Source organism: Opisthocomus hoazin, chromosome 1 (assembly GCF_030867145.1).
Source record: "Opisthocomus hoazin isolate bOpiHoa1 chromosome 1, bOpiHoa1.hap1, whole genome shotgun sequence".
Classification (NCBI taxonomy): domain Eukaryota; kingdom Metazoa; phylum Chordata; class Aves; order Opisthocomiformes; family Opisthocomidae; genus Opisthocomus; species Opisthocomus hoazin.
This window is the reverse complement of record NC_134414.1, coordinates 104,109,952-104,135,749: the sequence shown is the minus strand read 5'-3', so window position 1 is coordinate 104,135,749 and position 25,798 is coordinate 104,109,952. Positions and strand designations below refer to the sequence as shown.

General features: G+C 45.1%; 2 protein-coding genes across 7 annotated transcripts in view; both read right to left on the bottom strand.

The window, feature by feature from the left end:
- Nucleotides 1–4,877, bottom strand: part of PRDM15 (PR/SET domain 15) — a 37,508-nt gene extending 32,631 nt beyond the window's left edge. For all 3 annotated transcript variants that reach the window (XM_075431617.1, XM_075431638.1, XM_075431627.1), the window contains exon 1: nt 4,807–4,877. The gene's annotated coding sequence lies outside the window, so the exon portion shown is untranslated. The remainder of the gene's footprint in view (nt 1–4,806) is intronic.
- A 2,301-nt stretch (nt 4,878–7,178) lies between these two features.
- Nucleotides 7,179–25,798, bottom strand: part of C2CD2 (C2 calcium dependent domain containing 2) — a 42,393-nt gene continuing 23,773 nt past the window's right edge. For 2 of the 4 annotated variants that reach the window (XM_075431584.1, XM_009932696.2), the window contains exons 8-14: nt 25,200–25,261; nt 22,916–23,055; nt 22,453–22,624; nt 21,555–21,668; nt 19,012–19,139; nt 17,643–17,955; nt 7,179–12,250 (exon numbers count right to left, since the gene is read on the bottom strand). In XM_075431584.1, the coding sequence (XP_075287699.1) occupies nt 12,018–12,250; nt 17,643–17,955; nt 19,012–19,139; nt 21,555–21,668; nt 22,453–22,624; nt 22,916–23,055; nt 25,200–25,261 (1,162 nt within the window). In that variant the 3' untranslated portion in view covers nt 7,179–12,017. Of the gene's footprint in view, nt 12,251–15,055; nt 15,074–15,769; nt 15,807–17,642; nt 17,956–19,011; nt 19,140–21,554; nt 21,669–22,452; nt 22,625–22,915; nt 23,056–25,199; nt 25,262–25,798 lie in introns of those variants that run through there. The other 2 variants (XR_012765150.1, XM_075431602.1) reach the window with 2 other exon arrangements.

Below are 25,798 nucleotides of genomic sequence, written 5' to 3'. Positions count from 1 at the left end.
CTGTAGCCATCCTTGTGTGCCCCTGCCACAAGCTCCTGTGGAGCTGCAGAACAAGCAGGGCCAGAGGACTAACCCAGGCCAGCAACCACCACTGCAGGCCCATCTGGTTCAGTAGAGCATTTCATTGAACACTAGTTTAAAAAATTATCTCTGAAGGGTGGATTACTTATTTAATAAACACAATAATCTAAAGAACCTAAAAACTGCAGACATGACCACAGATCTGTTCCAAAGGCAAAGGTATACTGTGGCAACCAGCATCAGAAAACCTGGGAAAACAAATCCCGTCTCTGTCACTGACCTTCCATGAAATGGTAACTCACCAGTTTGATTTCACCTGTATAATAAGGATAATCTATATCCACTTTTATAAATCAATTTTGGCAGTATGTATTAAAAACTTGCATAAACACCATTTTTGCTCCTCAATGATCTCTAGACAATCTAAACCATGGTTGGCAAGTGGTCTGTGATTATGCGTGGCTAAGATCATGACACAAGCAGAATCCAGAAGACAGTTTTTGCTTTTCTAACCATGAAGAGGCTCTCCTCCTTTCAATTTTTCCAATGCCCCAGTGAGAGGCAAAGCAACATGAAGATCATGATCCATGTCTAAGACAGAAGGAGGCTGCAGATATAGCAAGCACCTTGGTCAAGAAGGAAACAGGAAGGAGTAAGGGACTGAACCTGTGAGAGGGAGCATGGGAGGAGAGGCAACATCACTAAAGACACACCAAGCTAGCAGAGCCCTGTTAGAAAACAGACAAATCATTTGCTACTACAACAACAAAAGCCAAGCTAGAGATATGCACAAGCACGGTCGTCACTCAGGATCAGTGTAGAAGCAGGAGCCCCCGTTACGAGTTTACTCTTGAACACTGATGCTTCACATGCTGTGCCTGGCTGGGCTGTGGAAATACACCTCAGGCTGGAGCCTGCAGCAGCAGCTGCTTCCGTGCAGGTACTGGCTCTGCTGACGGCTCACAGCAAGCAAGGGCCCTGTCCCACACCAGCCCTTTTGCTTCCCCAGCAAGGGGCCAGCACTGCCCAGCTGGGGCACAAGCTAGGCCTTCCCTGGCTACAGCTTTTGGGGACTACACTGAGATAATAAAACACTTTAACATTTACACAAAAGCCCAATGCTGAGCACAAGCAGCAATTCAGGGAATTGCCCAGCAAGCTCTTTTTCTGAAAGCACTGTAAACAATGCAACAGGTATTTAGGGAAATTCAGAGAGTAACAGTGCAAAACAAGCTGCAGAAAGCATGCTGTAGGTTAATCTAAAAAATAGTTTGTTTCACTTTTTAACCAAGCCATTTTGTGGATGCGCTGCGCTATTTCAAGAGGTGTACATCCGGTTATTTTTAGATAGCTTGTGTCCTGACCAGACTTTAATCTTAAATACGGCTGAATTAACAAATATGCTCCTTGATCAGCGTTTCAGATACGCAGGGGACGCAGTGCAGCAAGACCAGCAGCAATACTGCCCTGTGACCTGCTCGTCAAAGGCAATCGCCTCCTAGGACTTCCCTGCGTCGCATTCTTCACGAACAGCAGACTGATGACCTGTGGCATTACAGGAGCAGCAGCAGCGTCAGCTTTGTTCTAGGGGCTGTCAGATGAGAAAAGCAAAGGGGCAGAGAAATCGTAGTAGCACTAATGTTGTTCAAGGTGATGCAGAGAATCTGGAAAGGTCCCTCAAGCACACCTCACACAGCTGATAAGGACACTACTCTCAGTTTATCTGTCTTACTGCAATTCTCATTTTTGTAGCAAGTGCTTTCATTTTCCACATCGCGAAATTCCCGATTCGTCATCCACCTTTCCCACACTCAGCACAATGACCTGCTATGCTCTGAAATCAACAGGAATGGGTAACGTACTGTGGGTCAGGCAAACCCACACCTCCACAAGCAGGTCCAAAACGAGCACTGCCTTGCATCAGTATTTGCACCTTGTTACAAATTCCCACGTCGTCTTCCCCCCACCCCCCGCTTCCTACTCTACAAGAAAGCGCAGGAAAGGAAGAACTGCACCAAAGTGGGTTTAACAATTCTGCCTTGAAGACACATACAACTTCTCACCCACAGGCTTCAAAACTCCTCACAAACCTCAACCGTTTTTCCCAAGAGTTTTTGACATAAGTGACATTATGCCACCCGCTGCTGCAGTAAATGGAGTCACAAAGTGCCACGCTAGCTCACATGATGGCACTGAAGATAGACTTCAGAGTTGTTTTACCCTCATCTGCTGCTGTTCTGGGCCGTGTCAGATTTTTTTTCTTCTTTCCAAGCATTTGTATCGGAAAAATATTCCATTAAGTCACTCGTCCTGTTGCACATAATTACGTTCTTGTCTTGCAGAGATAATAAAAGCTTCTGGGAATTCCAGATATTCTTATATAAAACAGACAGCAATCATTAGGCAGTGAATAATCACGTGAAAAGCTACACAGAAGAAATTAGACCACAGGTACAAGGCCGAATTGTGCAGACTGCAGAAAAAGAGCAGAAAACCAGAATTTTCTGCTTCTACAATTAACTGAGCGATTTTGTACCTGAGAGTATGCAGCTAAGCACACAAACTCCAGCTGCAACACAGGCCTCCGACCACTCTGAAACTCGAGGGAACCCAAATGAAAACGCCGAGGGGCTGCAAAGTCACAGGTATCTGCTCGCGGAGCTGACGAGCAGCGCTAGTGTCAGGGAACCACTTGAGCTAACCAAAAACGCAAGACCTGGTGCAAAACCGTATTGTCCCCTAGTAAACCGCTGAAGAAAGAAATCAGGCTCCAGTGGTAAAATGAGTGATTTTGATCTTGCAAATGGATTTAAAAAATATGTAAGACAAAAAAAAAACCCAATTCAATCTGTATTTGAATTTAATGACCAACAACACAAAATAAAAGTTTCCCTTTCTTCTTTCTTCAGTTTCCTATTAAAATCCTGCAGCGGGCTTCTACTAGTGTGAATGAGTAACTTGAAAACACAAGTGGATGTCGACTGCAAATACACGTGTGCAAGCAGAACACACTTAAGAATACCCTTTGTTTTCTTCATGATGTAAGCCTAATTCGTTCACACTACTACCGCACAAAGTAACTGGAAACTACCCGGCAGAATATCTGGTAAACTACAGTGAGGCCTTGTATTTCTAATTACTTACGACCATTCCATCAGTTACTGTTGAGAAGGGGAATAATTTCAGCACCAGTTGGAGAGGGCACAGGTTTACAAAGTGGGTGTCGGCTTTTTGCCACCTGCCCTTTCCAACATCTCCTGCCATCGGTCGCATTCACCCTGCCTGGGGTGAATGGAGCAGATCACAGAACACTTTGGGTTGGAAGGGACCTTCAGAGGCCATCTAGCCCAAACCCCCCCAGTGAGCAGGGACATCTCCAACCAGACCAGGTTGCTCAGAGCCCTGTCCAATCCAGCCTGGAATGTCTCCAGGGATGGAGGATCTGTGACCTCTCAGGGCAACCTGTTCCAGTGCTTCACCACCCTCCTGGTAAAACATTTCTTCCTTATCACAGAATCACAGAATGGTCAGGGTTGGAAGGGATCTGTGGGTCATCCAGTCCAACCCCCCTGCCGAAGCAGGGTCGCCTACAGCAGGCTGCACAGGACCTTGTCCAGGCGGGTCTTGAATATCTCCAGAGAAGGAGACTCCAGCACCTCCCTGGGCAGCCTGTTCCAGTGCTCCGTCACCCTCAGAGGGAAGAAGTTCTTCCTCATGTTCAGACGGAACTTCCTATGCTTCAGTTTGTGCCCGTTGTCCCTTGTCCTGTCGCTGGGCACCACTCTACCCTCTCTTAGTTTAAAACCATTACTTCTTGTCCTCTCGCGACAAGCCTTGCTGAATATATTTTCCCCATCTTTCCTGTAGGCCCCCTTTGGGTACAGAAAGGCTGCTCTGAAGTCTCCCTGCAGCCTTCTGCAGGCTGAACAGCCCGAGCTCTCTCAGTCTTTCCTCACAGCAGAGGTGCTCCAGTCCTCGGATCAGTTTTGTGGCCTCCTCTGGACCTGCTCCAGCAGCTCCATGTCTCTCCTGTGCTGGGGGCTCCAGAGCTGGACGCCGGACTCCAGCTGGGCTCTCACCAGCGCAGAGGGGCAGAATTCCCGCCCCGCCCTGCTGCCCACACTGCTGGGGTGCAGCCCCCCGCCCCGGGCACCAGTCGCAAGGGGGACGGGTCCTGCACGGGGCCCGCGCCCTCCCCGCACCAACGGCTCTACCGGGCGGGCCCCCCGCCCCATCCCATCCCCCGCCGCTACACGGCCCCAGGGCATCGCCCCCGCCCCGCCTGACACAGCGCCCCGGCGGGGAGCTGGGAGGGGGGAGGATGAGGGCTCGGCGCGGCCCCGTACACGGCCGGCGCTGAGGTGCGGGACCGCGCCGCTGCCGCCAGGAGCCCGACGGGCGGCGGGGCCCGGCCCGGGATCCGGGAGCGGCTCCGCCGGGTTTTGCCTCGGACCCGCCTCGCCCCCCCCTACCCCCCCCCACTGCCCTCCCTCCGCGCGCCGCGGCGCGGCCGCTGTAACAAAGAACAGGCGGCATGGAGGAGGAGGAGGAGGAGGAGGCGGCTGCGGCCGCCGCCCCGGGAGCCCTCACCGCCGCCGCCGCCTCGGCCCCGCGCGCCCTGAGGTGCAGCGGGGCGGCGGGAGGACGCGCGCCGGGCTGGGCCGCGCGGCGCGGCGCGGGCGGGCGCGGGGCGGCGTTCCCGCGCGGAGTGCCCCGCGCGTGGGCCGGGGAGAGGGAGGGGATGGGGGGCGCGAGGCGGGCGGGAGCGCGGGGAACCGGCGTTACCTGCCCGGGGAATGGCCAGACCCGGATCGGATCCGGGCTCCGGGTTCCGATCCGCTCCGGAAACCACGCGCCACCGGAAGCCGGCGCGGCCGGCCGCAAGGCACGCTGGGAAGCGTAGTCCACCGGCGGCGGGCGGGGAAGGGAGGGGCGGGGCGGCCCGGGCGCGCGCAACACCTGTGCGAGGGGCGGCCGCCCCCTCCCGGCCCTGGGCTGGAGGAGGAGGAGGAGGAGGAGGAGGAGGAGGGGGGTGGCGGCTGCCGCCGGACTCTGTCTAGCACGCAGGCCGCTCGGCCCGGGGTTCTTCCCTTCCGCCCCCGGCCAGCGGGAGCCCCACAAGCTGTCAGTCAGTCTGTCAGGAGGCGTCAAGCGGGCCCACGCACCCCGTGATGGCTCCTTAGCCGAGCCCTGGAGGAGTACCCGGGCGCCCGTCTCTGCCGTGCCCGAGCGCCGTTGAGGGTGGCGAGCTGGGGGCCTCGGGGTCCCCCTCGGCGCTGCCGGGGTGTTACCAGGGCCCGGACCCGCCCCGCTCGGTCGCAAAGGCCGCAGCCGCACATAGTGTTCAGAAGCGTAACCAGCAATGCCCAGTTTTTTATATAATGGGCTGCCACCAGGACCTGGTGCTCAGGACGCAGAAAGAGTGCCCGCTGCACTCGGGTGGGTTTAGCCCTTCTCTGCAGCGGGCGAGAAGCACCTACGCTCTCTGCGTTCAAGTGAGATGCCGCAATTTTTTCCTCTGGTGAGAAGGGTGGCCTGCGGCGGAGGCCCCCCGAAGCCTGGCAGCCTCACGCAGTGCTCCCTGTGGCCCTGACGCCACCGGCCAGTCTCCACAGTGAAAGCGTCCTTGAAGATCTGAAGACGATGGAAAGCAGGCTCCAGCTTGGTCCTTACCCATCCCACGTCCCCTTCTGCACAAGTACGCAGTTTCAAGAGGAAGGTGTGGAGTGCTTGGGTAAACTGAAACAACGCAGCATTTGAGTTTTGAAAATGTTGCTTCGTGGCAAAACAAATTAATTTAAGGAGGGGGAACAGTTTATTCTTTAAAAATGACTCACCAGAAGTTTTCAACGAGCACAGGAGTAATAAAGGGAATTTTTCAAGCATCTAACCGTACGTACAGGTCATTTGCTTTTTCAAACACCTAAGCTGACTGGCCTTTAGTTCTGAATGGTTCGGCCTTTACTTGTTTTCCCTGTACGTGTCAGTGCGCATTCACATTCTCAGTGCTGTCTCTGGGCCTCCACCTAGGTTTCTCCAGCATCCAGTGCACGAGGGTGGTTATCCTACTTGCAGTGCATTCGCTTTGTCAGAATAAGCATTAACTAATGCGGAATAGGTATCTGTATGTTTCTTAGCTGAAGCAGTCTGGATTTACAATGCACGTGAGACTGGATCCTGCAGCTACAAAATGATTTTTTTTTTTTTTTTTGCAGGGGGGTGTCAGTATTCCTACCTTTCTGCAGAGTTAGCATCAGACTGTGAACCTGCATCTTACACCAGGCTTGCTGGCTAGACAGATGAAAAAATGAAGATCTCTTCCATTCTTTAATAATGATGAACTAGAGGAAAGAGTGTGGTGCCGGACTTAGTGCTACATCCATTCCTGCTCTTGCTCTGATAGGTCTTGTCACTTTTGCTAGCGTACATGAATGGCATCGCTCAAGTTAAAAAACCTCACCCAAGATTACAGCAGGAAGGAAAAGTAAGAAGGTCTGTTGGGAGACCATTAGGAAATTTCAGTTGAGCACTTCAAGAATATGAGATAGACAGGCATAGAAATGTGGGCAGTAACTCCCAGTAAGGCAATTTCCTTGCAAAAGAAGGTAACGCACTCACCTTGGGGAGGGAAATGAAAACACTATCATAGCTATTTTCATGTGAATGCCTATTTTTGGTTGTTTGGGGTTTTTTTTTCTCAGTCTGGTAGGGCTTTGTGGCAGCATTAATTTAGAACATAACTTTTTCAGTTGCAAGAGAACCTTATTCACAGGCTTTGCTCATTTTAGTACTGGTGTCTTCTATACAGGATCTAGGCTGCAACACTACTCCTTATTTGCCCCCCAGGTTGCAGGTGGTTTTGGGATAATACAAAATAACTGAGAGGAAAAAAACCTGAGTAACTACAGGAAGTTCCACAATTCCTTCTATTAGATTCCCACCGAGTCCATGTTTCAGGTGATTTCTCAAGGAACAAGGGCGACCTGATATGGCTGGGGTTATCAGAAACAACCCACAGTGTCAGCACAGCATAGGTGGAGACCTCTGCTCCTGAATAAACAGGTAAATGGACTGCATTAAGCAACAGGTCAAATTAGTGAAGGAGAGTAGAAAACCATCTGTTACGCACAGCTGACTAGGTATGCAGGACAGCACACTTCACAGAGACAATTGGCTTTTATTGTATGTACAGCAGTAGTTATTTCTTTAAAAAAATCCTCAGGCTTTTTAGTGATATAATAAATCTGTACATCATAGACTTCTTAATTGCACCAACCTAATTTTGTGTACACACAGAAAGAAGGAAAAAAAATAACCACCACAGAAGAAGTGACTATCACAGTTGAATGCTAGAAAAAAATGTTTTACCTCACCTGGAATATCAGAGCATAATACATTATTGGGAAGTACAGACTTACAGTATTGGAAAGACCTCAGACCCATCCTTCCCAGCTATTTTCACACCATGCCAATACCTTGCATAGTAACAGTTTGGTTATCCTGAGTGAAATGATATTATTCACCCTTAACTTAAAAGTAATCACCCTTATTATATAGTTAATCTTGAGTTGTTTGTTACCAAGGCTGTGGCTTAGCAATGTACAGAAGCATATGCGGACTTTAAACACATGAATAAATCCACTTAGGTCCTGTGGAGGTTGAATCGTGAGGTCAGCTGTTCGCGCTCACAGTGGGAATGTCTTAGCCCGGAGCTACGGCATACTTAACTCTGAACCAGGGTAAGCACTTACCGCACACTTCAGCTCTACAATTCAAAAACGGCAGTAAACTAAAATGAAAAAACCATGCGGCTCCCACCTTGTATACAGCTCTTGGTCCTTGTAACACCTAGAGCTACCAGAGCTTAGAAAGATATTAAAACAAAAGCAAGACTCTTATTTTACTTCTCCACATGCATCTGGTAACATTTTATATAGCCAGCTTTGCTTTTTCTTATGATCCTTTGCATATCAAGAACACCAAAACTTTACAAGAAACACACTGCAGAAAGCTTTCACTTGAAAACCACCTAGAACCAACAAGGAGATGCAGTACCAGGAAATGCTGTAAAATTTCACGATCTCAAAAGTGGTATCATTGCCAGGCAATAGAACACCTCAGAAAAAGCAGCGCTGTAAGCCAAGTCCTCTCGAGAGCAAGACAGTAACTACAGGTCTGTGTGACCTGGAGCCTCAACCTCTCTCCCAAAGAAAGAGCAGGGGAAAAAGAAAATCTTAACAGCAAGCATAAAGCCCAGTATTTATGCCTGCACAGCTTATGACCTGTCCATTAAGTCAAAGAAGTTTGCCAAATGTGTTTTGCTTTTTAAATGAATACAAACTCTTCTCCACTCCGCCATTCCTCCTTCTTCCTGCCGCCCAAGACTCACAGGTTTCATACATAGTTAGGAGTGAAGTAACTGTCATTTCTTCCTGGGGTGAATTGGATATGAAATACCAGTCACCTAGGGATAAAGGACCCCCTCCTCTTTAAAGTGATCTCAGTCACTTTAAGAAAGTTACCTAGCTTGTATTCACACTTGAGATATTGAGTAGTTTTATTGCTTTAATCTACAAAGAGAAGTTTAACTTTTGTACTACCTACTTGGTCAAAATTCACACTAAAGCCAAGGCAATCTTGGTTAGCTAAGGATGCACGTTATCTCCATCAAGGCAAATGAAAAGCTAAAATGCCATAAAGCAAAACAAACCACAAACACAAATTAAGAAAGTTAAATTATAGGCAGAAAAATTCTTCAGAAAGGAAAGGCAAGCCTTCATCTCTTAGTTCTAGTAAAATAAACACCATGCCTTCTCTGCTGTACAGAACATCCGGAAACATAAAAGTGTAACAAAAGGGGCAAAAAGGAAGAAAGATTTCACAGGTTGTTTCCAAGCTGTAGTTCTGAAGCAATAAAACTGGAAGACAGAAAACAAGGAAGTTTTCAGTGTAATACCAAGCAGAGATTTGTTCTGCTTTTCAAATGTGTAGCTTTTAAAGTTAGGACAACTGCAAAATATAGAAGAGCAAACTGATTCCCTCCAGCATCCTTCACACGGCTGCACAGGAAACCTGAAGCACCTGGCAGGATACACCGCAGTGTTAGTTTTGCCCGTTTACAAATCCAGTCCTCCCTACCCAAGCCTGTAGTATAGCTCCCGCTGGCGGTCAGGACCCAGCTCACACTGACCTAAATACTAGCACACAAAAAAATGTCCATACTCAGATCTCCTGATCTTAAATGACAACCTAATTGACCTGGAAGGTAGGAATGGGATTCAGTATTACCGGCCTCTGGGGTTGTCACGACTGAGCAACTCAGTTGTCCCTTTCTGTTTAGTACTTTAGGTTGTTTTTACAACAGGACGTAAATTATTTGTAGAGTAGAGTAGGAAGAGGTAAGGAACATAGCTCCACACAGTTATGGAGGTCAGACATCAAATAAAACGATGTTTATTTACCTGAGGACTGAAGGCAATTAATAAAACAAGATTCACTTTTTACTCCAAATGCCTTGCTTCCCTCATCTTAAGAATTCATTCTTTCTCAATACACGTGAGCCCAAACCTTCACACAGTTTGCAGTATAGAATGTTCTCGTTCCCACCATCAACACATGCATTAGGCAATCACCACGACCTTAAGAAAGAGGAAACAAAAAACCACTTCAGTGTGTATCTGTTCTTTGGGGTAAGCTACGAGCAAACCCTAGTCCTGTATTCTGCAAGTTATTCAGTGTAATTTCCACCTCAGTCTACAGTACATGATAAAGCTTTTGTAAATTAAAATCCCAGTTCAGTAATTTAAGCAGACTTCAAGTAATGTTACATGCTTGCTTTACATTCCCAGTTCCACAGCTCTTTTTAGTGTAAGGGGGTGCTACCCACAGAGCTCAGTCTCCCTTTGATTTCTTGAACTCTGTGACCAGTCGTGCTTTTCTCCTTCGTCAAACAAGACTGAGCATTTAAAACATGGCAGGGATTTGAGCCCCCCGCCCTGTCCCGTCACCCAAAGAGCTCCTAGGAAAGTCAAGTGGAAAAGCGTACGTCGAGAGAACATAACATCAGGTTTTTTAATGTTCATATCATGAACTACTGGAGAACAAATGAAGAAACCTAACTTCTACTTTGTATTAAATTAACAATAAACAGAGTGTTCAAGCACATTCAAGCTGGACAAACCTATATTACTGAACTGGGATTTCTAAGCACGTTACAGCTCTAGAAGACTCATTTGTAATAAATTTTTAAAATATAGAACATTAAAATTCCTTCAAGTGTTTTCATGATAAGCAGCATGCTTAAACATACAACTGTTTGATAGTCTGGACTGCTGTACTATCACAGTGATTTTAGGAGGTTACACATAAACAGTAGTTTTAAACAGTAGGCTCAGTTAAAAGGTTTTGGTAGTTCATTTCTTCTAATATTTTCTTGGTAAAAAAGAAACACAAACACCTCTACTTTTATATTCTTTGTAAAAGTATTTACCAAAGAATCCAGAGTCTGTCAGAAGTTCTGAAATGTGTTTCTGTTCTTCAGTGACTTTCTATTTTTGAAGAATGGTTTAAGTTGAAAGCCCAAATATCTGCTGAAGTGTTAGATGTCTTAAGGGGAAGAAAGGGGGTGGGGTGGGGAATCACTGTTGGCAAAGCAGGCACAAATCTATCACCCGTTCCTGTCAGTAATTTAGATGGAATGGATGTTGTTCTTGGCTAAAGTGAACAGGCTTGTTCCTTTGTCCTCAGTAGGAATGTAGAAGATGGAAAAGTACAGGTATGCACGAAAGCTGGTACCTGCGAAACACTGACATTTTTCTCTTCTTAATAGCCAAAACAAGAACTATGCCTTTACTTTCATCAGTTTTTCCTTTGAATTTAAAGGAGCCAGCTGCAATATTTAATGATGAAAAAAAGTAAAAAAACCTCACCCAACGAACCACTAGTAGATACAGAAACTGAAAGATGACTAAGGGAATTGTTGTTACTATTTTTTAAAAAGCTCTCTTCACAGCTGTGTTTTCTAAGATCTCAGTGTTTGGCAAGTAAAACAAGCTGTCTAATGAAAAGCATTATAGGGTTAAACATGCTCTATTCATCACTTATTGCTCCTAGCTTTGCATTTGATATGATGGTTAATATACTTGTCCAACAAGTACTTGGGAGAAGGAGTTAGAGCCCCTAAGACAGGTTTTTGCATGAACAACGCAGCTTCTCAGCAGGGAAGAAAAGCTACATATGAGAATTTGTAAATGTTTTGTTTGCGAGTAGACTCAAGTAGACTTTAAAAACGTTCTGTTTTTTAAAGCATAACTTATGCACAGAACATTAAACAATATACTAGTATAAGTATTTGCATAATTTATTGATTTATGGCTAATATCAAAGACATCTCTCCACCTACAGGGACTGAGCAGTTATTACAGCAGGCTACAGTTATTATGGTAGGCTATCTTAATCAGCATTTTAGCTCTGCTTCTGAAAACCTACCCGTTTCCAAATTACAACACAAACTGGATCTGGGTCTCTCTTTTCCCTTTTAGCCTGACTAGAAAAAACAAGTTGAGACTTGCGTTGCTACTATTCCAGGCTGCAGTAAGGAAGCACAGTGGTATCTTCTCTCTTTATAGTGGTTCAGTCCTATAGCAGGTATGATGTTTCAGTTCTTAGCTCCCCGTTAATGTAAACTAGGTGCTTACACACAGGTCCTCCCCACCTGCACCACTGCTCATCCTCCCTCATCTTCTCCAACAAACCACACGGTCCTCCAACAGCTGTCATGAACAATTAGCACTGCTTGTGTTTGGAGGAGCCACTTTATAATCGGAGAGAAAAAGTGTTCGGGAAAAATAAACAAAAAAGACAAGCTTTCTGTTTATTCCTTGACCACTGTATTAGCGAACACCATTTTATGCAAGTCATCAGCCATATTTGTATTCTCTAGTACTGCTCTGTAAACAAATGGTCATCTGATGTGCAAGTATCCCACCAGAGAGCGTTCAGTCTTGTACGAATGGTTCTGCCGAAGCACCATTCAGTCTGGTCTTGCTTTTGTTTTTGGAAAGGAGCTTTCTGTTCAGAATACGTGAAAGCGTGCCTCCCTTCTTGCGCGTCTCCTCTGACAGCGGCTGCTGCAGGTAGACAAGATCGTTGTGCGACTGACTCATTCCTGGATCCTTCTGATGATGTCGCCGGCGGAAAAAGAGCTTCGCGCTTTTTTTCAAAATCCCACCTGCGGAAGCAAACAGCAGAGGTGCAGGACACTTTAGACAGAACAGGCTGCTTTCCCCCTGGAGCTCAGCTTTAACTGTAACTGCAGCGCGACTGAAAAAAGCCTTGGTCTTAACATTTCCAGTTTAAGCATTACCCTGGTAACTACTAAAAAAGTGTTAGAAAGCTAAGAGCAGGGTGAATCTAAAGCAAGAATATTGATGGTTTGTAACCTAGAGGCCGTAACAGTGGGAGTTCCACCTTGGAACAAGTGATTTCAGATACTGGCAAATGCGAGCAATCGTCACGCTTTCAGCCAGAGGCACACACACATACACTACATGCTATGGAACCCTCCTTGCCCCACTGCTGATCCAGCTCTCTCCCAACCGAACACCACTGAGAAATTCACACTCCCTAGAAGTATGTATTTCTCCGCTTCTCCTCACTCTGTGCCAGTATCATGCAAACTGAATCATGACAGACTGTGGTAGTTCTACATACATGCATACACACACACTTGTACAGCTAGCAGAAATGTTCAGGAGAGAAGAGCTGACATATATTGCTAGAGGACCACTAAAGAAAAAAGGAATTTTCCTTCAGTTCTTTCAGAAATAATGCTGTTGAAAAGGAAAGAAAGCTACTGTGAAACATGCCTATGAGCAACGAAGTATTAATCCTCTGATTTCAGCTTCTAGAGTCAATCCACATCCTGCAGAACTCTCCTTCCTTATACTTTATTACTTTCAAATGGTTTTCTGAAAGTTTTGTTAGCGGTCAAACATACACATGCACAGCGTTTGGTGTGGGTTGTATGCTGGGTTCTCGCATGTCAAACAGGCATATCCACTCTTTGCAATACAAGTACAGAGTATTTTATAAAAAGAATAAAATAGAGGAAGTAACGTTATTCTGTTGTTTCAGAGATCAAAGGAGCTGAGAAGAAAAGATTAGCTCATGATGCACAACATGAAGGTGGCGTTTTAATCTGAGGCGAAGGACACTGTTGGTGCTGGAGAACAGTACCTGGCAGTCAACCTGCACGCAGTGAGCCCACACAAGCCAGACAGCATGTCGGCAGCACCACCTACAGTAACAATCATGAAGCATTTGCTTTTTCAAAATCCTGTTAGGAATAGCAATTCACTTCAAGCAGATTAAAAATACTACTACATCTGCTTCCAACAGGTTCAGAAATTTGCTCAAATTCCTTCTGCGGTAAATGAAATTGCTGTATTCTGTTGTATTCCTTCCCTTGATCCCATGTCAAGCCCGTTATGCAGCCAAGGCAGCTGCAGCTGTCATCTCACCAGGGACTCGGGACTCATGTTGCCAACACCAGCCCCCAGTACCCTTCCCTCTTTGCAAGCTCGGGCTGGTTTTGCAGCCACCGTTCTGCCAAATTCCACCTTCCCTCTCCATGTGCACACGTGTGCCTGATGCCTAAGGCAGCTCAGCTGCAGCTGGCAGGGACACCACTCCGAGCTCCCAGCAGCGCTCAGCCTGGTGTCAGTGCATCAGCCCCACGTTAAAACAGCAACAGTTTAGCGCAGAGCTGGATAGCGTTGCTGTCCAAGAGGCATGAGCCAATTTGAACAAAGGAGGACCCAGGTAGCAAGCCAACACAGGAGCCTTCTGGCAGCCAGACTAGTACGTGAGGACAGACATCTCCCTGGCGAAGCTTCCACATCTCGTACCTGCACTGCTGTCACATTTCCCCCATTCTTTCTCAGTTCAGCTATTAATTCCTGCCCTCGCACGGTCTCGATTCTGCTTTTCCTCCCATTGCAAATGGATACGAAAAGCAACACACAGCCCAATTCTTTCACACGATACTATGCAATAGCTAGAATTATGTATTTGTCCCCCGAGGACTTGACACAGGCTGCATGTCATTTTGCACAGCGACAGCTGCAGAAAAAGTATTTTGTGGCAGCTCTGTTGCACGCAGCCAGATGCTGCTTTGCTCAGACCAGAGCAGTTACAAAAGTGTGCTTGAGTTTATTACTTTGTACTGTAAGGACTAAGCACTCAGCAGCTGGGAGGATATTCTAGCATGTTTTGTCTTGCCGCTGCTGCTGCTGAGACTTTTCTCACACAGGGCATGATGGGATGGAAGCAGAAATCAGCTGAAAGCAACTGGAACTCATGGATTTGAATCTTGACTGCTCTCCCATCACCCTCTGATTGATCTTTTTGGCAAGGCAGTACCACTTGAGGCTGCTGTCAACAGCATAAAAGAAACAGTGTTCAACCCCACGACACTGACAGTTGTTAATATGCAAAGGCTGGGGGGAATTGATGAGGCCTTGCTGCTGTGCAGCTTTTGTTTTAGCAGTCAGCTGTTCTCCCCAGCAGTCTTGGCAGCTGCAGCTGAAGCTGTGCCAAAGGAAGGAGAAGGACACAAGGGTTTATCTGTAAGCAGCTACTTAGTCCTACCCATTCAGACTGATTTCCCATACTAGGAAAACGAACCAAATGAAGAATGCTGCAAAAATTGTGCCGGTGGCCTGGGACAACTCACTGCAGCTGAAAAACTGCAGGCAGCGCTTCCCTGAGAGCAGCACAGGCTCAGCACAAGCAGCAGCCCCCCAACATGAAAGCTCCCTGTGTTTTCGGAGGTACTGAGGTCATCGCCACCTGGAAGCTTGCCACATCCTTGCTGCCACCCTGCTGTCTCTAGCCAGTTTGGTACGTGCTGCCTGACAGTGGCTCCAGCTGTTGTGGAGGCATGCACCCCTGCTAAGAAGGCAGGGTAGGCTAGATCACAAGCCTGGGGATGCTCGTGCTATCCGCATGCTTACTTCTCGAGTTCAACAGGATCCATATGCCAGCTCTGCCCCTAACACCAGGAGACAAGCAGAGAGCATGTCAAGAGTGCTGTACAGACCAACTGGTCTTCACAGGCTCCTGTGCACGAGTTTAGGGTGTTCTGAAAATGCTTGTGGGGCTAGGATGACTTCTGAATCTCGTTTTTGTTAATGAAGGAAGATTTCCTTCCACATCTACAGGGATATGAATAGAGATCGCTTTTTCCATTCCTTCCCAACTTCCAAAACAGTTTTTATCCAGGTGGTTTTGTAAATATTTGCTAAGGTCCTTGTAGCTCTGTGAGTCAGGCTAGAAAAGAGATCTAGAAAACTGTGAGCAGCAGGTTTTAGAATAAGCATTCTGCATATGCGTATTCAGTTATGGCATCACACATGGTTTGCATGAGCAGATGTTTGATTGACAACCAGATACAACAGGAAGGGGCACAATGGACAGAGATCAGGAACGTAGAGCGCCCCTCCAAGCCTTCCTTGCTGTCCATTCTGCGTGACCCTCCTGGACAGCACGACCACCAGAAGAATGATCTGTTACAGCAGATGTCTCTGCTAAGACACCTGAGCACGGGAAGGTAATTTTGGAGGGAGGAAAGAAATGGACGGGGGAAGAAGAAAATGGGTGCCAAACTATGTTTCACTTCAGTTTTTACAATGAGTGTACCATTGTAATGCTACATTTTCTTAAAAAAAATAAGACAAAAATAACTTACTGTGTAGGTAATTAATTCTGGTTGGCACAGTAGTCCTCTTAAGTTTATAAAAGGGAATGGGTGAGAAAGAGGAAGTCAGAAAGGTAAAAACCAAAAATATGCAAGAGTAGAAAAAAAGGAAAGACAGTGCTAACTTTAAGACATTAATACCATATACAAGGCTTTTTAAAGGAGAGGGGGGTTTGTTTTGTTCTGTTTGGGGTTTTTGGAGGGTTTTGGTTGTTGTGTTTGGTTTTGTGTGCTTTTTTTTTTTGCTAAAGGGAAAGTGACAAAACAGAAACCTTCAACTATTCAAAGCTCACTGAAGGCAGGGGAGTGGAAACGTGGAAGTGTTTTCCTATCTCACTCCATAAAACACTACACAGCTGTGCCGAAGCAGAGATACAAGACTTCCATGAAGAAATCTGTGCATAAACAAAGGGATTTGAGAGTGTTTTTTAAAATATTTTTTCAAGATGAGATATTTCTCAAATATAAGAGATACTTTGCATTTTTCAGCAGTTCTGTTCTACACCATGTAAACAGGATCTTTAGAAGCCTGATCTCTTTGCAACATACTTCACAGGGAAAAAACAAAACTAGGCAACAGTTCACATACGAACTTCCACTTGCTTGTTTTAGAGTAACAGGTTAAAGAAGAGTCCAAAGGTTCTGCAAAAACCTTATACAGCTTCCTACACTTTTCCAGGCTCCAAATGAGACACTCTTTCACAATTAACCCTCTACCCCCACCCCGAACACACCCAAAACTTTCCAGTGCCTGACCATCTATGTCAAATTGATTGCTGCTGCACCATCCTGATCTATCAGGTGGAGCAATACAGCTGCAAGGCCAGGAAACCTCGATGTTCTAAGGGAGAGCCTTGGCAAAGAGGCCCAGTGTAGGCCTCATATGGGGCAGATTACAGAAATCTAGTAATATACTGAGGTTTTGTAGTAAGCCATTCTACAGTATCTCTGGGTAAGGAAAGAACAGAAAATAATACAGCAAAAGAGGGATGGATGGGGGTGAGAAACAACAAGTTTTGCAGCTTCAGTGTGCAGCCCATGAGACTGGTGTGCTGCCTGTTCAGGACACAGTCCACTGCACTGGCTCTTGCGTCAGACTTTCTAACAGCCCCTGTGTTTACCACTTAGCCACAAACAGGTGCTACAGCCTCAGAGGTTAATGGATTTACAAAGGAAACACAAAGAATCCTACGACATTTTCAAACTGCAGCTATCCAGCTGTGTAACTACATAAGCAAAATGATCTGACCCTTTATTTACTTATTAAATTACCATTTATTCCATTTTCTTTAGCAAACTGCGTATTAATGAAATCAATGAAAAGGGAGAAACTGTTCACAAGGCAGTTAAGAGTGAGTGTGCTTCTGGATGAGCTGTGGTGCTTCCTAAACATATGCTTTAGTGAGGGCAGGGGAGTCTTGTGCTGAGAGACATGAAGGAGGAGAAAGAACGTATCAGAAGGCAACCAAGGAATCCTGCCATTTTCATGTTAGTAATGGGGCTGCTAATATAGCACAAGTCCTTGTTCACAAGAACACAGTTTTCATCAAGGAGTTGACAATGTGGCTAGTTATTTCTCTCCTAGATCACTAAGTTGGTCTTAGTGAGCTGCCCTTCAACTTCTAAGGGTAAGCCCTTCTATTTCCTGGTGGAGGAGAACATAAGAGAACCTGCCATGTCTTGCAGAGCCAGAGGACTGCACTTTTTATGGCTGCTAGTAAGACAGCTTCAACCAACACCACAATCACAAGGAGTTTAAGGACAAAAATCAGTAAGAAAGGATGAACTACTACAGTGTGGCATAACACTGCCAATTATGTAGAGAAAGCAGTCATTCACCGAAGTGGAGGTAAGGACCACATACCTTTAGATTTTTTCATGCTCCCGGTTTCTGAGACACTTAATGAGCTCACAGATATTTCTTCACAGGTCTGGTCTAGGAGCGTGTTGGTGTCCCACTGTTGGCTACTGTTCTCCAAACCCCAAGCCTTATGGACACTTTGCTGCGGGTCGGCATCAGGTACTATTTCTGAAGCACCTAAGGATAGCTTTTCATCAGAGGTGGCTTTTGCACCAGCTTCCTCCGCAGCGGGTGGATCTGCTTCTGGGCAGGAGCTGTCCATGGCTGCAGCATAGTCCATCAGCAGCGCAGCTTCGCTGTCCTGAGATAAAGAGGTCTGCCCAGTGAAAATAAGAGACAGCACTGACATAAGCTCCTCTGCTGGAAAAAACAAGCCTCCGTGCAAAAAGTCTTTTCCTTTCCTTACACTTTTACCTGTATTGCTCAGGGCTATCAGAAAAAAAGCCCATTTAAGTACATGCCTCCCACCTGTCCCCAGCCCTACTGCTAATAATGGGACTCTTTTCCTACACATGCAGCTGTAATGAAGTTATCAGCATGCACATACAATAATATATTGGTCTTTTTAAGAAAACAAACATCAAAGTGTTTCATCTTGTAGAAGGACTTCTTGGCATCTGTATCAGCTAAATACAAATCCACGCAGTTCCAGTGCCCCTATTTCCCAAGCAGATACATCCATCACTGTGGCAGCTGATCCTCATCCCCCCCGCCCAGCACAGCACATTCATCATGAGAGGATCCATGCCCACTGACTTGTCTTTCTCTCAGAGCTCTCTAGGGGTCCTGTGCACAACAGGAAAACTTGACAGCAAACGTCCATCCAGCAGCCTGCAGGGAAAGGACTACAGGTGGGCACCAAGTATCAGATGGGAGACAGAGGCTATGGATGAAGAAAGTGTGGAGGAGTGCTATATACCATGTGAGAAACTTCTGTTTGCCCTCCGTCTGGAACAGAGCCCAGAGAACTAGGAAGTTTTTCAGAGGGTTTTAACAACATAGAAAAATCTTTCATACTTTCTATGTGCACCTTCCCTCCATGGGCAAGACACAAAGCAGGACTAAATATCCTCTGCTCTCACCTGAACTAGCTTTCCCAAATCCCTAATCATCCCACTCCCATCCAAGGATACCAAGCATTTTTAGTCAAGCTGTCAAATCCAACAATCAGAACCCAACACCCTGCCCAAAAAACCCACCCTGATTTGGCTTAACCTGAAACAGTTATTGAAACAGACTGGCACACAGACAGAGATCCTGCAGAGACTGCTGAACAGAGACAGCAGACCGCACGTTAAATTAATGTGGCACTCAGTGGAGCAAAGAGTTCACAGTACTAAGCATTCAACACAAATGGTGTTTTCTGCTCTACCTTGGACACCCCTGATATGATAATGGTGCTTTTCTTTCTAGGAGACTTCAGCTTCTGCTTTGCAGACTCGCTTAACTGCCGAATGGCTGCTTCTGCAACGGGATCGGTGCCATTCAGTACCAGCAGTTCTGAAAAGAAAGCATTATTTCAGAGGGAATAAAGAAAAACAGGGAAAAACAGAGCAAAGAGAGGCAGAATTTGTTCTTGACTTAAAATTCAAAGAAATTAACAGAAATGGTATAAACACCAGGCACACCAAAACATCTTCCAATTCACCACCCAGCTATTGGGTCTTGTCTTTCCCTTCTGTTACCCATCATCTTGCAAAAGGTACCGAACTTGCACTCCCAAACCCTTGCCCCAAGCACACAGGAGGTTTTGGAAGCCTAGACAACACACCCAATGATTTCAGTGCATTGCTACACTGTGGTGACTACAATCCAGAAGCGGTGGGCAGAGCATGAAGTATCGCAGTCATGAAGAGCCATAGTTCTAACGTGGTACAAAGCTGGCATGTGCTAATACTTCTTCAGGCAGCTATTTTGCTCTTTTTCCAGACATCCTTGCTTGGCATTTCCAGATTTGCCTTGGCACTGTCATAGAATGGGAAAGGCAAAGTGGCAGTCACTCTGCTCCTTATCAGCTGCCTGCCTCCAAAGCTGGTAAAGTGCACCTAACTCCTCCCCTCCAAACACTGCACAGGAGTACAAAACCTTATTTATAGAATGCTCTTTAGTGACAAACCCAAGTTTATGTTTAAGCACGGCCATTTCTGGCATCTAGTATGCAAGTACTTTGGGCACAGCAAACACACACTAATCAAATTCGTCAAGCTTAGGAACAAACAATGCTAAGAAAGTTAACAAGACAAAAATCCCCATATTTAATTGTCTGAGGTGAGGAGTTTTAACAACAAAAGAACACAGGCAGGAATAGCACCAGTGTTAACTAAACTGAGCAGTGTCTTTTGTTAGTGTGACATTAATGCAATAAAAGACAAAGCCTGAATAATTAATCATGCTGCACCAAGTGTCTTGGATGCTTTTGGAACTTCAGAGTATGTAGGCACATGGGGTATGCACATCCACGCATGTCTGCACACTCATTATAAACCTCTACTCTTCCATCTCCCTGGCCACTGCAAAGCCCCCAGGAACAGCTGAGAGCATCCAGGACAGCATCAGTGGCATTTGATAATTCTCATTGTTGTCATCACTTAGAACTATGGCATGGCCATGGCATCTCTTCCATAGTGCTTGTTGCTATTTTGGCATGATGTTTGTAGTAACTACTACCTGAGTTACTGCCATACCAAATACTCCTTTGTATTTCTTTCATTTGGTTTAAACTTTCATTATAACGAGTAATTCTTCCTGTTGTATTGTATAAACATTTCACAGAAATTCCCCTGCGCTCCCATAAAAACACTGCCTGTATCAATGTGCTCTAAGATGTCTTCAGATGAGTTTTCCAGTAAGTGCTTTGTATCTTTGATATCATAAACAGTTACAAGAGTCAACTCAGAAGTCCAGCACTATCTTAACATTTCCCAAATTGGCTTAGTAATACCATGCTGCTTCATGGTATCAGAGTACTACTTAGTCTGGAGGTAGGGAGAGATTCAAGTGCTGTTACAGCTATTCAGTTATTGGTTCATGCTCTTCCCCAGATACCTGTCTTTTGGCCAATGCCTTTCTATCTCTTAGAAAGCCTGCTGACTGTTCAAGGAGCAGTCCAGATCATCTCCAGATTGTCCCATCTCCACTCAAATCTGTACAAAGAAAACTGGACTCCGCATCATATGCCATGTGCGGCTAGACTGGGTCACATCTTTCATTACTGTTGCCTACAAAGCTACTGAAAGATCAAATGGTGACCACACAAAGGACTGAAAAATATGCTGAAGATTCAGAGTTGCAACTCGGAAAGGTAAAATGTCCCAGAGTCAAAATCAGGTTTAATACAAACTGAATTTATAATTAAAAGTTATCATCAATGCCATGTGACACTCTGAAGGCACTTCAGCTGTATGCCAGGTGACTTCAGAAGGTGGACAAACAGGCACAGCAAGATCATATGTCTGCATTAGCACAAAAAAGCCCAGTGAAAGGGCTAGGAAGATAATTCAGTCTTCCTTACATCAGTCCAGCCTTGTGCCTTCTGTTCAGACAGGGGGTAATTCACAATGGCCTCAGAAGTAAGTTTTGTGGGGTTTTCATTTTGTGCAGTGTCCCCCACACCTTTATAAAGGAGGAATCTTTCACTCAAAAGCAAGAGAAAAGACAGCCTGGCGTTTCTGCAGTCCCAAACCACAGCTCATTATTATTTATTGAAAATTAGTAATTTAAATCACCAATTAAAAACAGACTTCTATTGCAAGATTGCTATATCCCTAACCACAGTACTTGCTAACACAAACATCTCAGTGCCTGTTGAAAGGCAGCAGCCATATGGGTTTGCTGTTATTTTAACAGGATTACATTAATCCCACGTGCAGCAGAAAGAGACATATTCTCATTAGCAGCTTTGAACATTTCTCTTACCTGTATCTGAAGATGATAAAGTTTTGCTGACTGGAGCACCATGAGAATGGATAGCTTGAATAGAAAAATCCTTTTCAATCACCTTTACTTTAACTGGAGTTTTCACAGGAGAATCTGAGAACCAAGTTTTTTTGTTATTCAAACTATTCAAGACATTTATTATGAAAATAATCAGAATTTATTATACCAATGTTAAAGCCTGTTCAAATCGTGTTTGAAAAAGTTGTTTAATACAAATTCTCAACGCACGCTCTATGGTAACCTGACCCCAAAAGACCTGTGAAGTGTACAAATTTATTGTTTTTAAACATTTTACTGCAATACGCTAGACAACACCCACTTAAATATCTGCTTTAACAATTCAAAAGAATGTAGCTCTTTCTGAGACTTCACACAAAGACTGTTTAGAGGTTTTACTTTCCCAAGAATTGCAGAATTTACTCCTGAAAGTCACACTGAAAACAACAACTGTGTCACGAAATGACACCAATCCTTATTACATATTATAATACAGATCAGGCTAGAAGGCACTGGATGGTCTGTCATCAGCGAATACTGTAAGAGTCTGATACTTTTGTCATGTGGAAAACCATCCACCAAAACCAAGCTCTTCTGCATTGTCACTCTACCATGAAGTTTTACAGAGCATATTAAAAGAAGCATTAACCACTCCTCTTGTAAGAACAAGGTTTCATGAAAATTAAAAACCTGACTCTGAAGAACACAAACAATGCCCCCTCTCCCCCAACACACCAGAGACTCTGGACAACAGTGTGTTTCCTTACATCCCGCCCTCCACACTTCTTCTGCTCCTCTCCTTACATCCCGCCCCCTCAACATGCCCTGGCCCCAATGGACAGCCCTAAGAGTGAACCCAGACAGAAGCAGGCTTCCTCACCTGTGCTCAGCGGAGATGATCTCCCTTCCAGACGAGGTTTGGTTTTCACAGCAGTTACAGTAGTGACCACAGTCCCACAGGGCATCACAGTGCGATCCTTCTCTATCTTCGTGGCTGGCACTGGAGAAGAGACTTGCCATGTCTTTAATTCACTGGGTTCTATAAAAGAGAACTGGGAAGACAAACAAATTTCACCTTAGAAGCACAGTAAAGTAAGAAGGACACTAATATTTCCAGTTAGTACTCCTCTAACATTTTTGCTAACATTCAAGAGCCAAACAGCTAATTCTTTGGATAGACACAAAGACCGTGTGAAGTGTCACCACGCCATCCGAACGCACCACTCTAACTCAGCCACACATGGCACCGCACTGCGAGCGAAAGCCCAAAGCAGGAGATGAGCGCTCGCAACTGCTTCCCAAAGCAGAAGATCCACTGTAAAAGCATCCAAACGAAGCAGTACCTCTGCACTAACGGATCCCAGCCCAGGCCCCGGCTCTGAGCTGCTCTCACTGGCCCCGCTGCTCAGTGCAAAGCTCTGCTGCCCGGAAGGTTGTTTCCTGAACAAGTCTAGAGGTACAGTCACCTTTGCAGATAAAGGACCTAGAAGAAATAAAATCAACAAAGTCAGCGCACATCTGAGCTGTCAGTACACTTAAGGGTGAGAAGACGGAAAAGGAGGAGGAATAACACAGCAGCTGGTTGCAAGAACTGGTTCGACACCACGGGGCAGAAACATGGCAGTTTTCAGAGCTTTCTTTCCATTTTACAGCTATTCTTCAGCCTGTCCTAATACTGTGCAACAGGAAAGAATGAAGCCACGAAACATTACTTATTTGCCACTATTTTTCTCTGTATATGCAGAATGTTTAGGGGAAAAGAAAACATCTAGAAATATTACTATTAGGTTCTTGAACAATCTCCATAACTAGCTACCTGCAACTTTCACTTCATGGAATGTTCTGGATTCCTGATAAACTGGTGCATCACTAAGAATATTCTTTCTTAATTTTAACTTTATTGCAAGTTCAGCAGTTCTTTTCTTCCTCCCCTTACTTTATTAGCTACCCTAAACTAGAGAAAACTACTAGCAAAATTACTGCACGATTTCAGAGATTAAATCCTAGTTTTCTGCGAAATGCAAAGACATGTAGAGATGTACATTACATTCACATTACTCAGAGTCTCCTCATTGAAGAAGAACAACTAAAATGGTGGGGGTGGGAGGAAAATGATTGTCAGTGCTATCAGTTGGGACCTTTTTCTTCAGGAAACCAGGCCGGTAGTTACACACTGAGTAGGATGTGGAACATGACTGGTATTGTTTGAAAGACCCATTATTAAAGACGCTTAGGTGCAGGCAAGACTAAACTTTATGCAAGAAAAAAAAAATGCATTTGCTAACTGTATATAGATCCCATTTTTTTTGTTATAAATAAAAAAAATAGCATCCATATCTGAGAAATTTTTTAAAGCATATGCCTACATTTGACTTCTCAATCCCTCCAATAATTGCAGATCATATGCAAGGTATTGCAAAAAAAACACACAGTCGACTTGGCTATATTACTTACTAACTATGGCTTAAATAAAATACCATTACCTAATAAATTCTTGGCCAAGCCTTCATCCACTACCACAAGACACCATGAGTAAAAGCATATTTTTTAAAATCACTGTGTATGAAGAGGTTTGGCCAATACTTCATAACTTGTTCCTGAACTAAATTGAATGTAACTGATAGTACTAAAACGCCAATAGCTGAATATCAAAAAGTAATGTTTCTTTTTTGTTTGTTTTACACCTGAAACCTGACATAAGAAGAAAAAAGCAAATGGATCCAAGAGGTGAAATACAGTTACTATTTCTAGCTACAGCAAAACTCTCTATCAGCAAAGTAAAATTCTTCTTATATACGCTGCATGTATGATGTTGTGTCATCACCTCAATAAAGCCCAAGTCATGAAGTACTTGGAGCAAGTTTACAAAACCCATGCAAACACCTCAACATGCTCTCTGGTCTCTGTACCTACCTACCCCTTACCCCCACTAGGAAGGTAACGCTTCTTCACATAAACCAAATGCAATAGGTCAGTGGAGGAGTTTTCTTGCTATTGAAGGCTAATTGCAAACTGCAACAACAGAGTCAGGTAGTAATAATGTTTCAGCCCCTGTGTTTTATATTTAATGCAATATAATCAGAATGAGTGTGTTTTATACCTGGTAACTGCCAGGCAGCCTCCGGGGCTTGAAAACAAAGGATTTAGGATTAACATCCATCATTCCCCTTCAGCCACATAAAGACTTGGAAAGCTCAACTTGAAACCAAAATTGCTCACAGTGGCCCAGGTCCATCAGTATCGCCCAAGAACTCTGCAATTTTCCATGGATTTCAACTCTGGGACTTAACATTTGAGGACAGGCTTATAGAGTTTAAAAACACAAACTTCAGTTATAAATTTACCCTAAGCTGTCCATTTTGTACATGTTTGGCTGGCTGTTTTCCTCTGGTCTCCCTTCCACAGCTGCTCTTCCCCCCCCAGGGCTGCTGAGAGCTGTGCCTGAGGCAGACCCGATTCCACTCCCAGGACAAGTCAGAAGAAGACACCTACGCTTTAATGCAGGTTCAGGAATCTGACCGTTTCTTCTTTGGCTATACAGCTGGGTAGAACTAAAAGAGGACTCGTGTCAACATTCAGCAACACTCACAAGCTGATCATACAAAATAATGCCATTTTAATACTTACTATCCAACTTTCCATCTTCTACTATTTCCAGTTGCAACGCTTTTGATTTGGCACTTAGTTCACTGTGAAGTAAACGAAACCATGTTAGGTCTTTGCAGGCGAGCAGATCTTCCTTACCACTTAGGTTTTCCCCTTTCCCACTCTGGCTGCCAACACCCCAACTCTTCTCGGGCCGCACTAAGCCAGGCAGCCACTGCCGGGCTGCTGGGTACGCTGCGTGCGTAGTGTCTTTTCGACCTTGGGTAAGACTGACTCAAAGGATCATCGTCAGAAAACCGTGGCCTGGTTCCCTCCAGCACTGTGGCACAAGTTCAATTTCCTAAAATTTCAGGGGCTTTTCTTCTCCCCGGTGGCTGACAAACACTGCCCTTCAAGCTGATGTTGGTTCCTAGCCTGACGGCTACACCACAGCAGTAAGAAGATATTTTTTCCCGGCAGGATCAAATTTGTAAGTCAAGATGCTGGAACAGGTCCAATCAACAACCCATTCAAAGCTGTGGGGTATCCTGTCAAAGCAGGAAAACGTCCTGCAAAAGCAGGACAGATGCAAATAAATAAAAGTAGTTACAGCCTTATGCGAGAAGAGTCACTACTAGTTT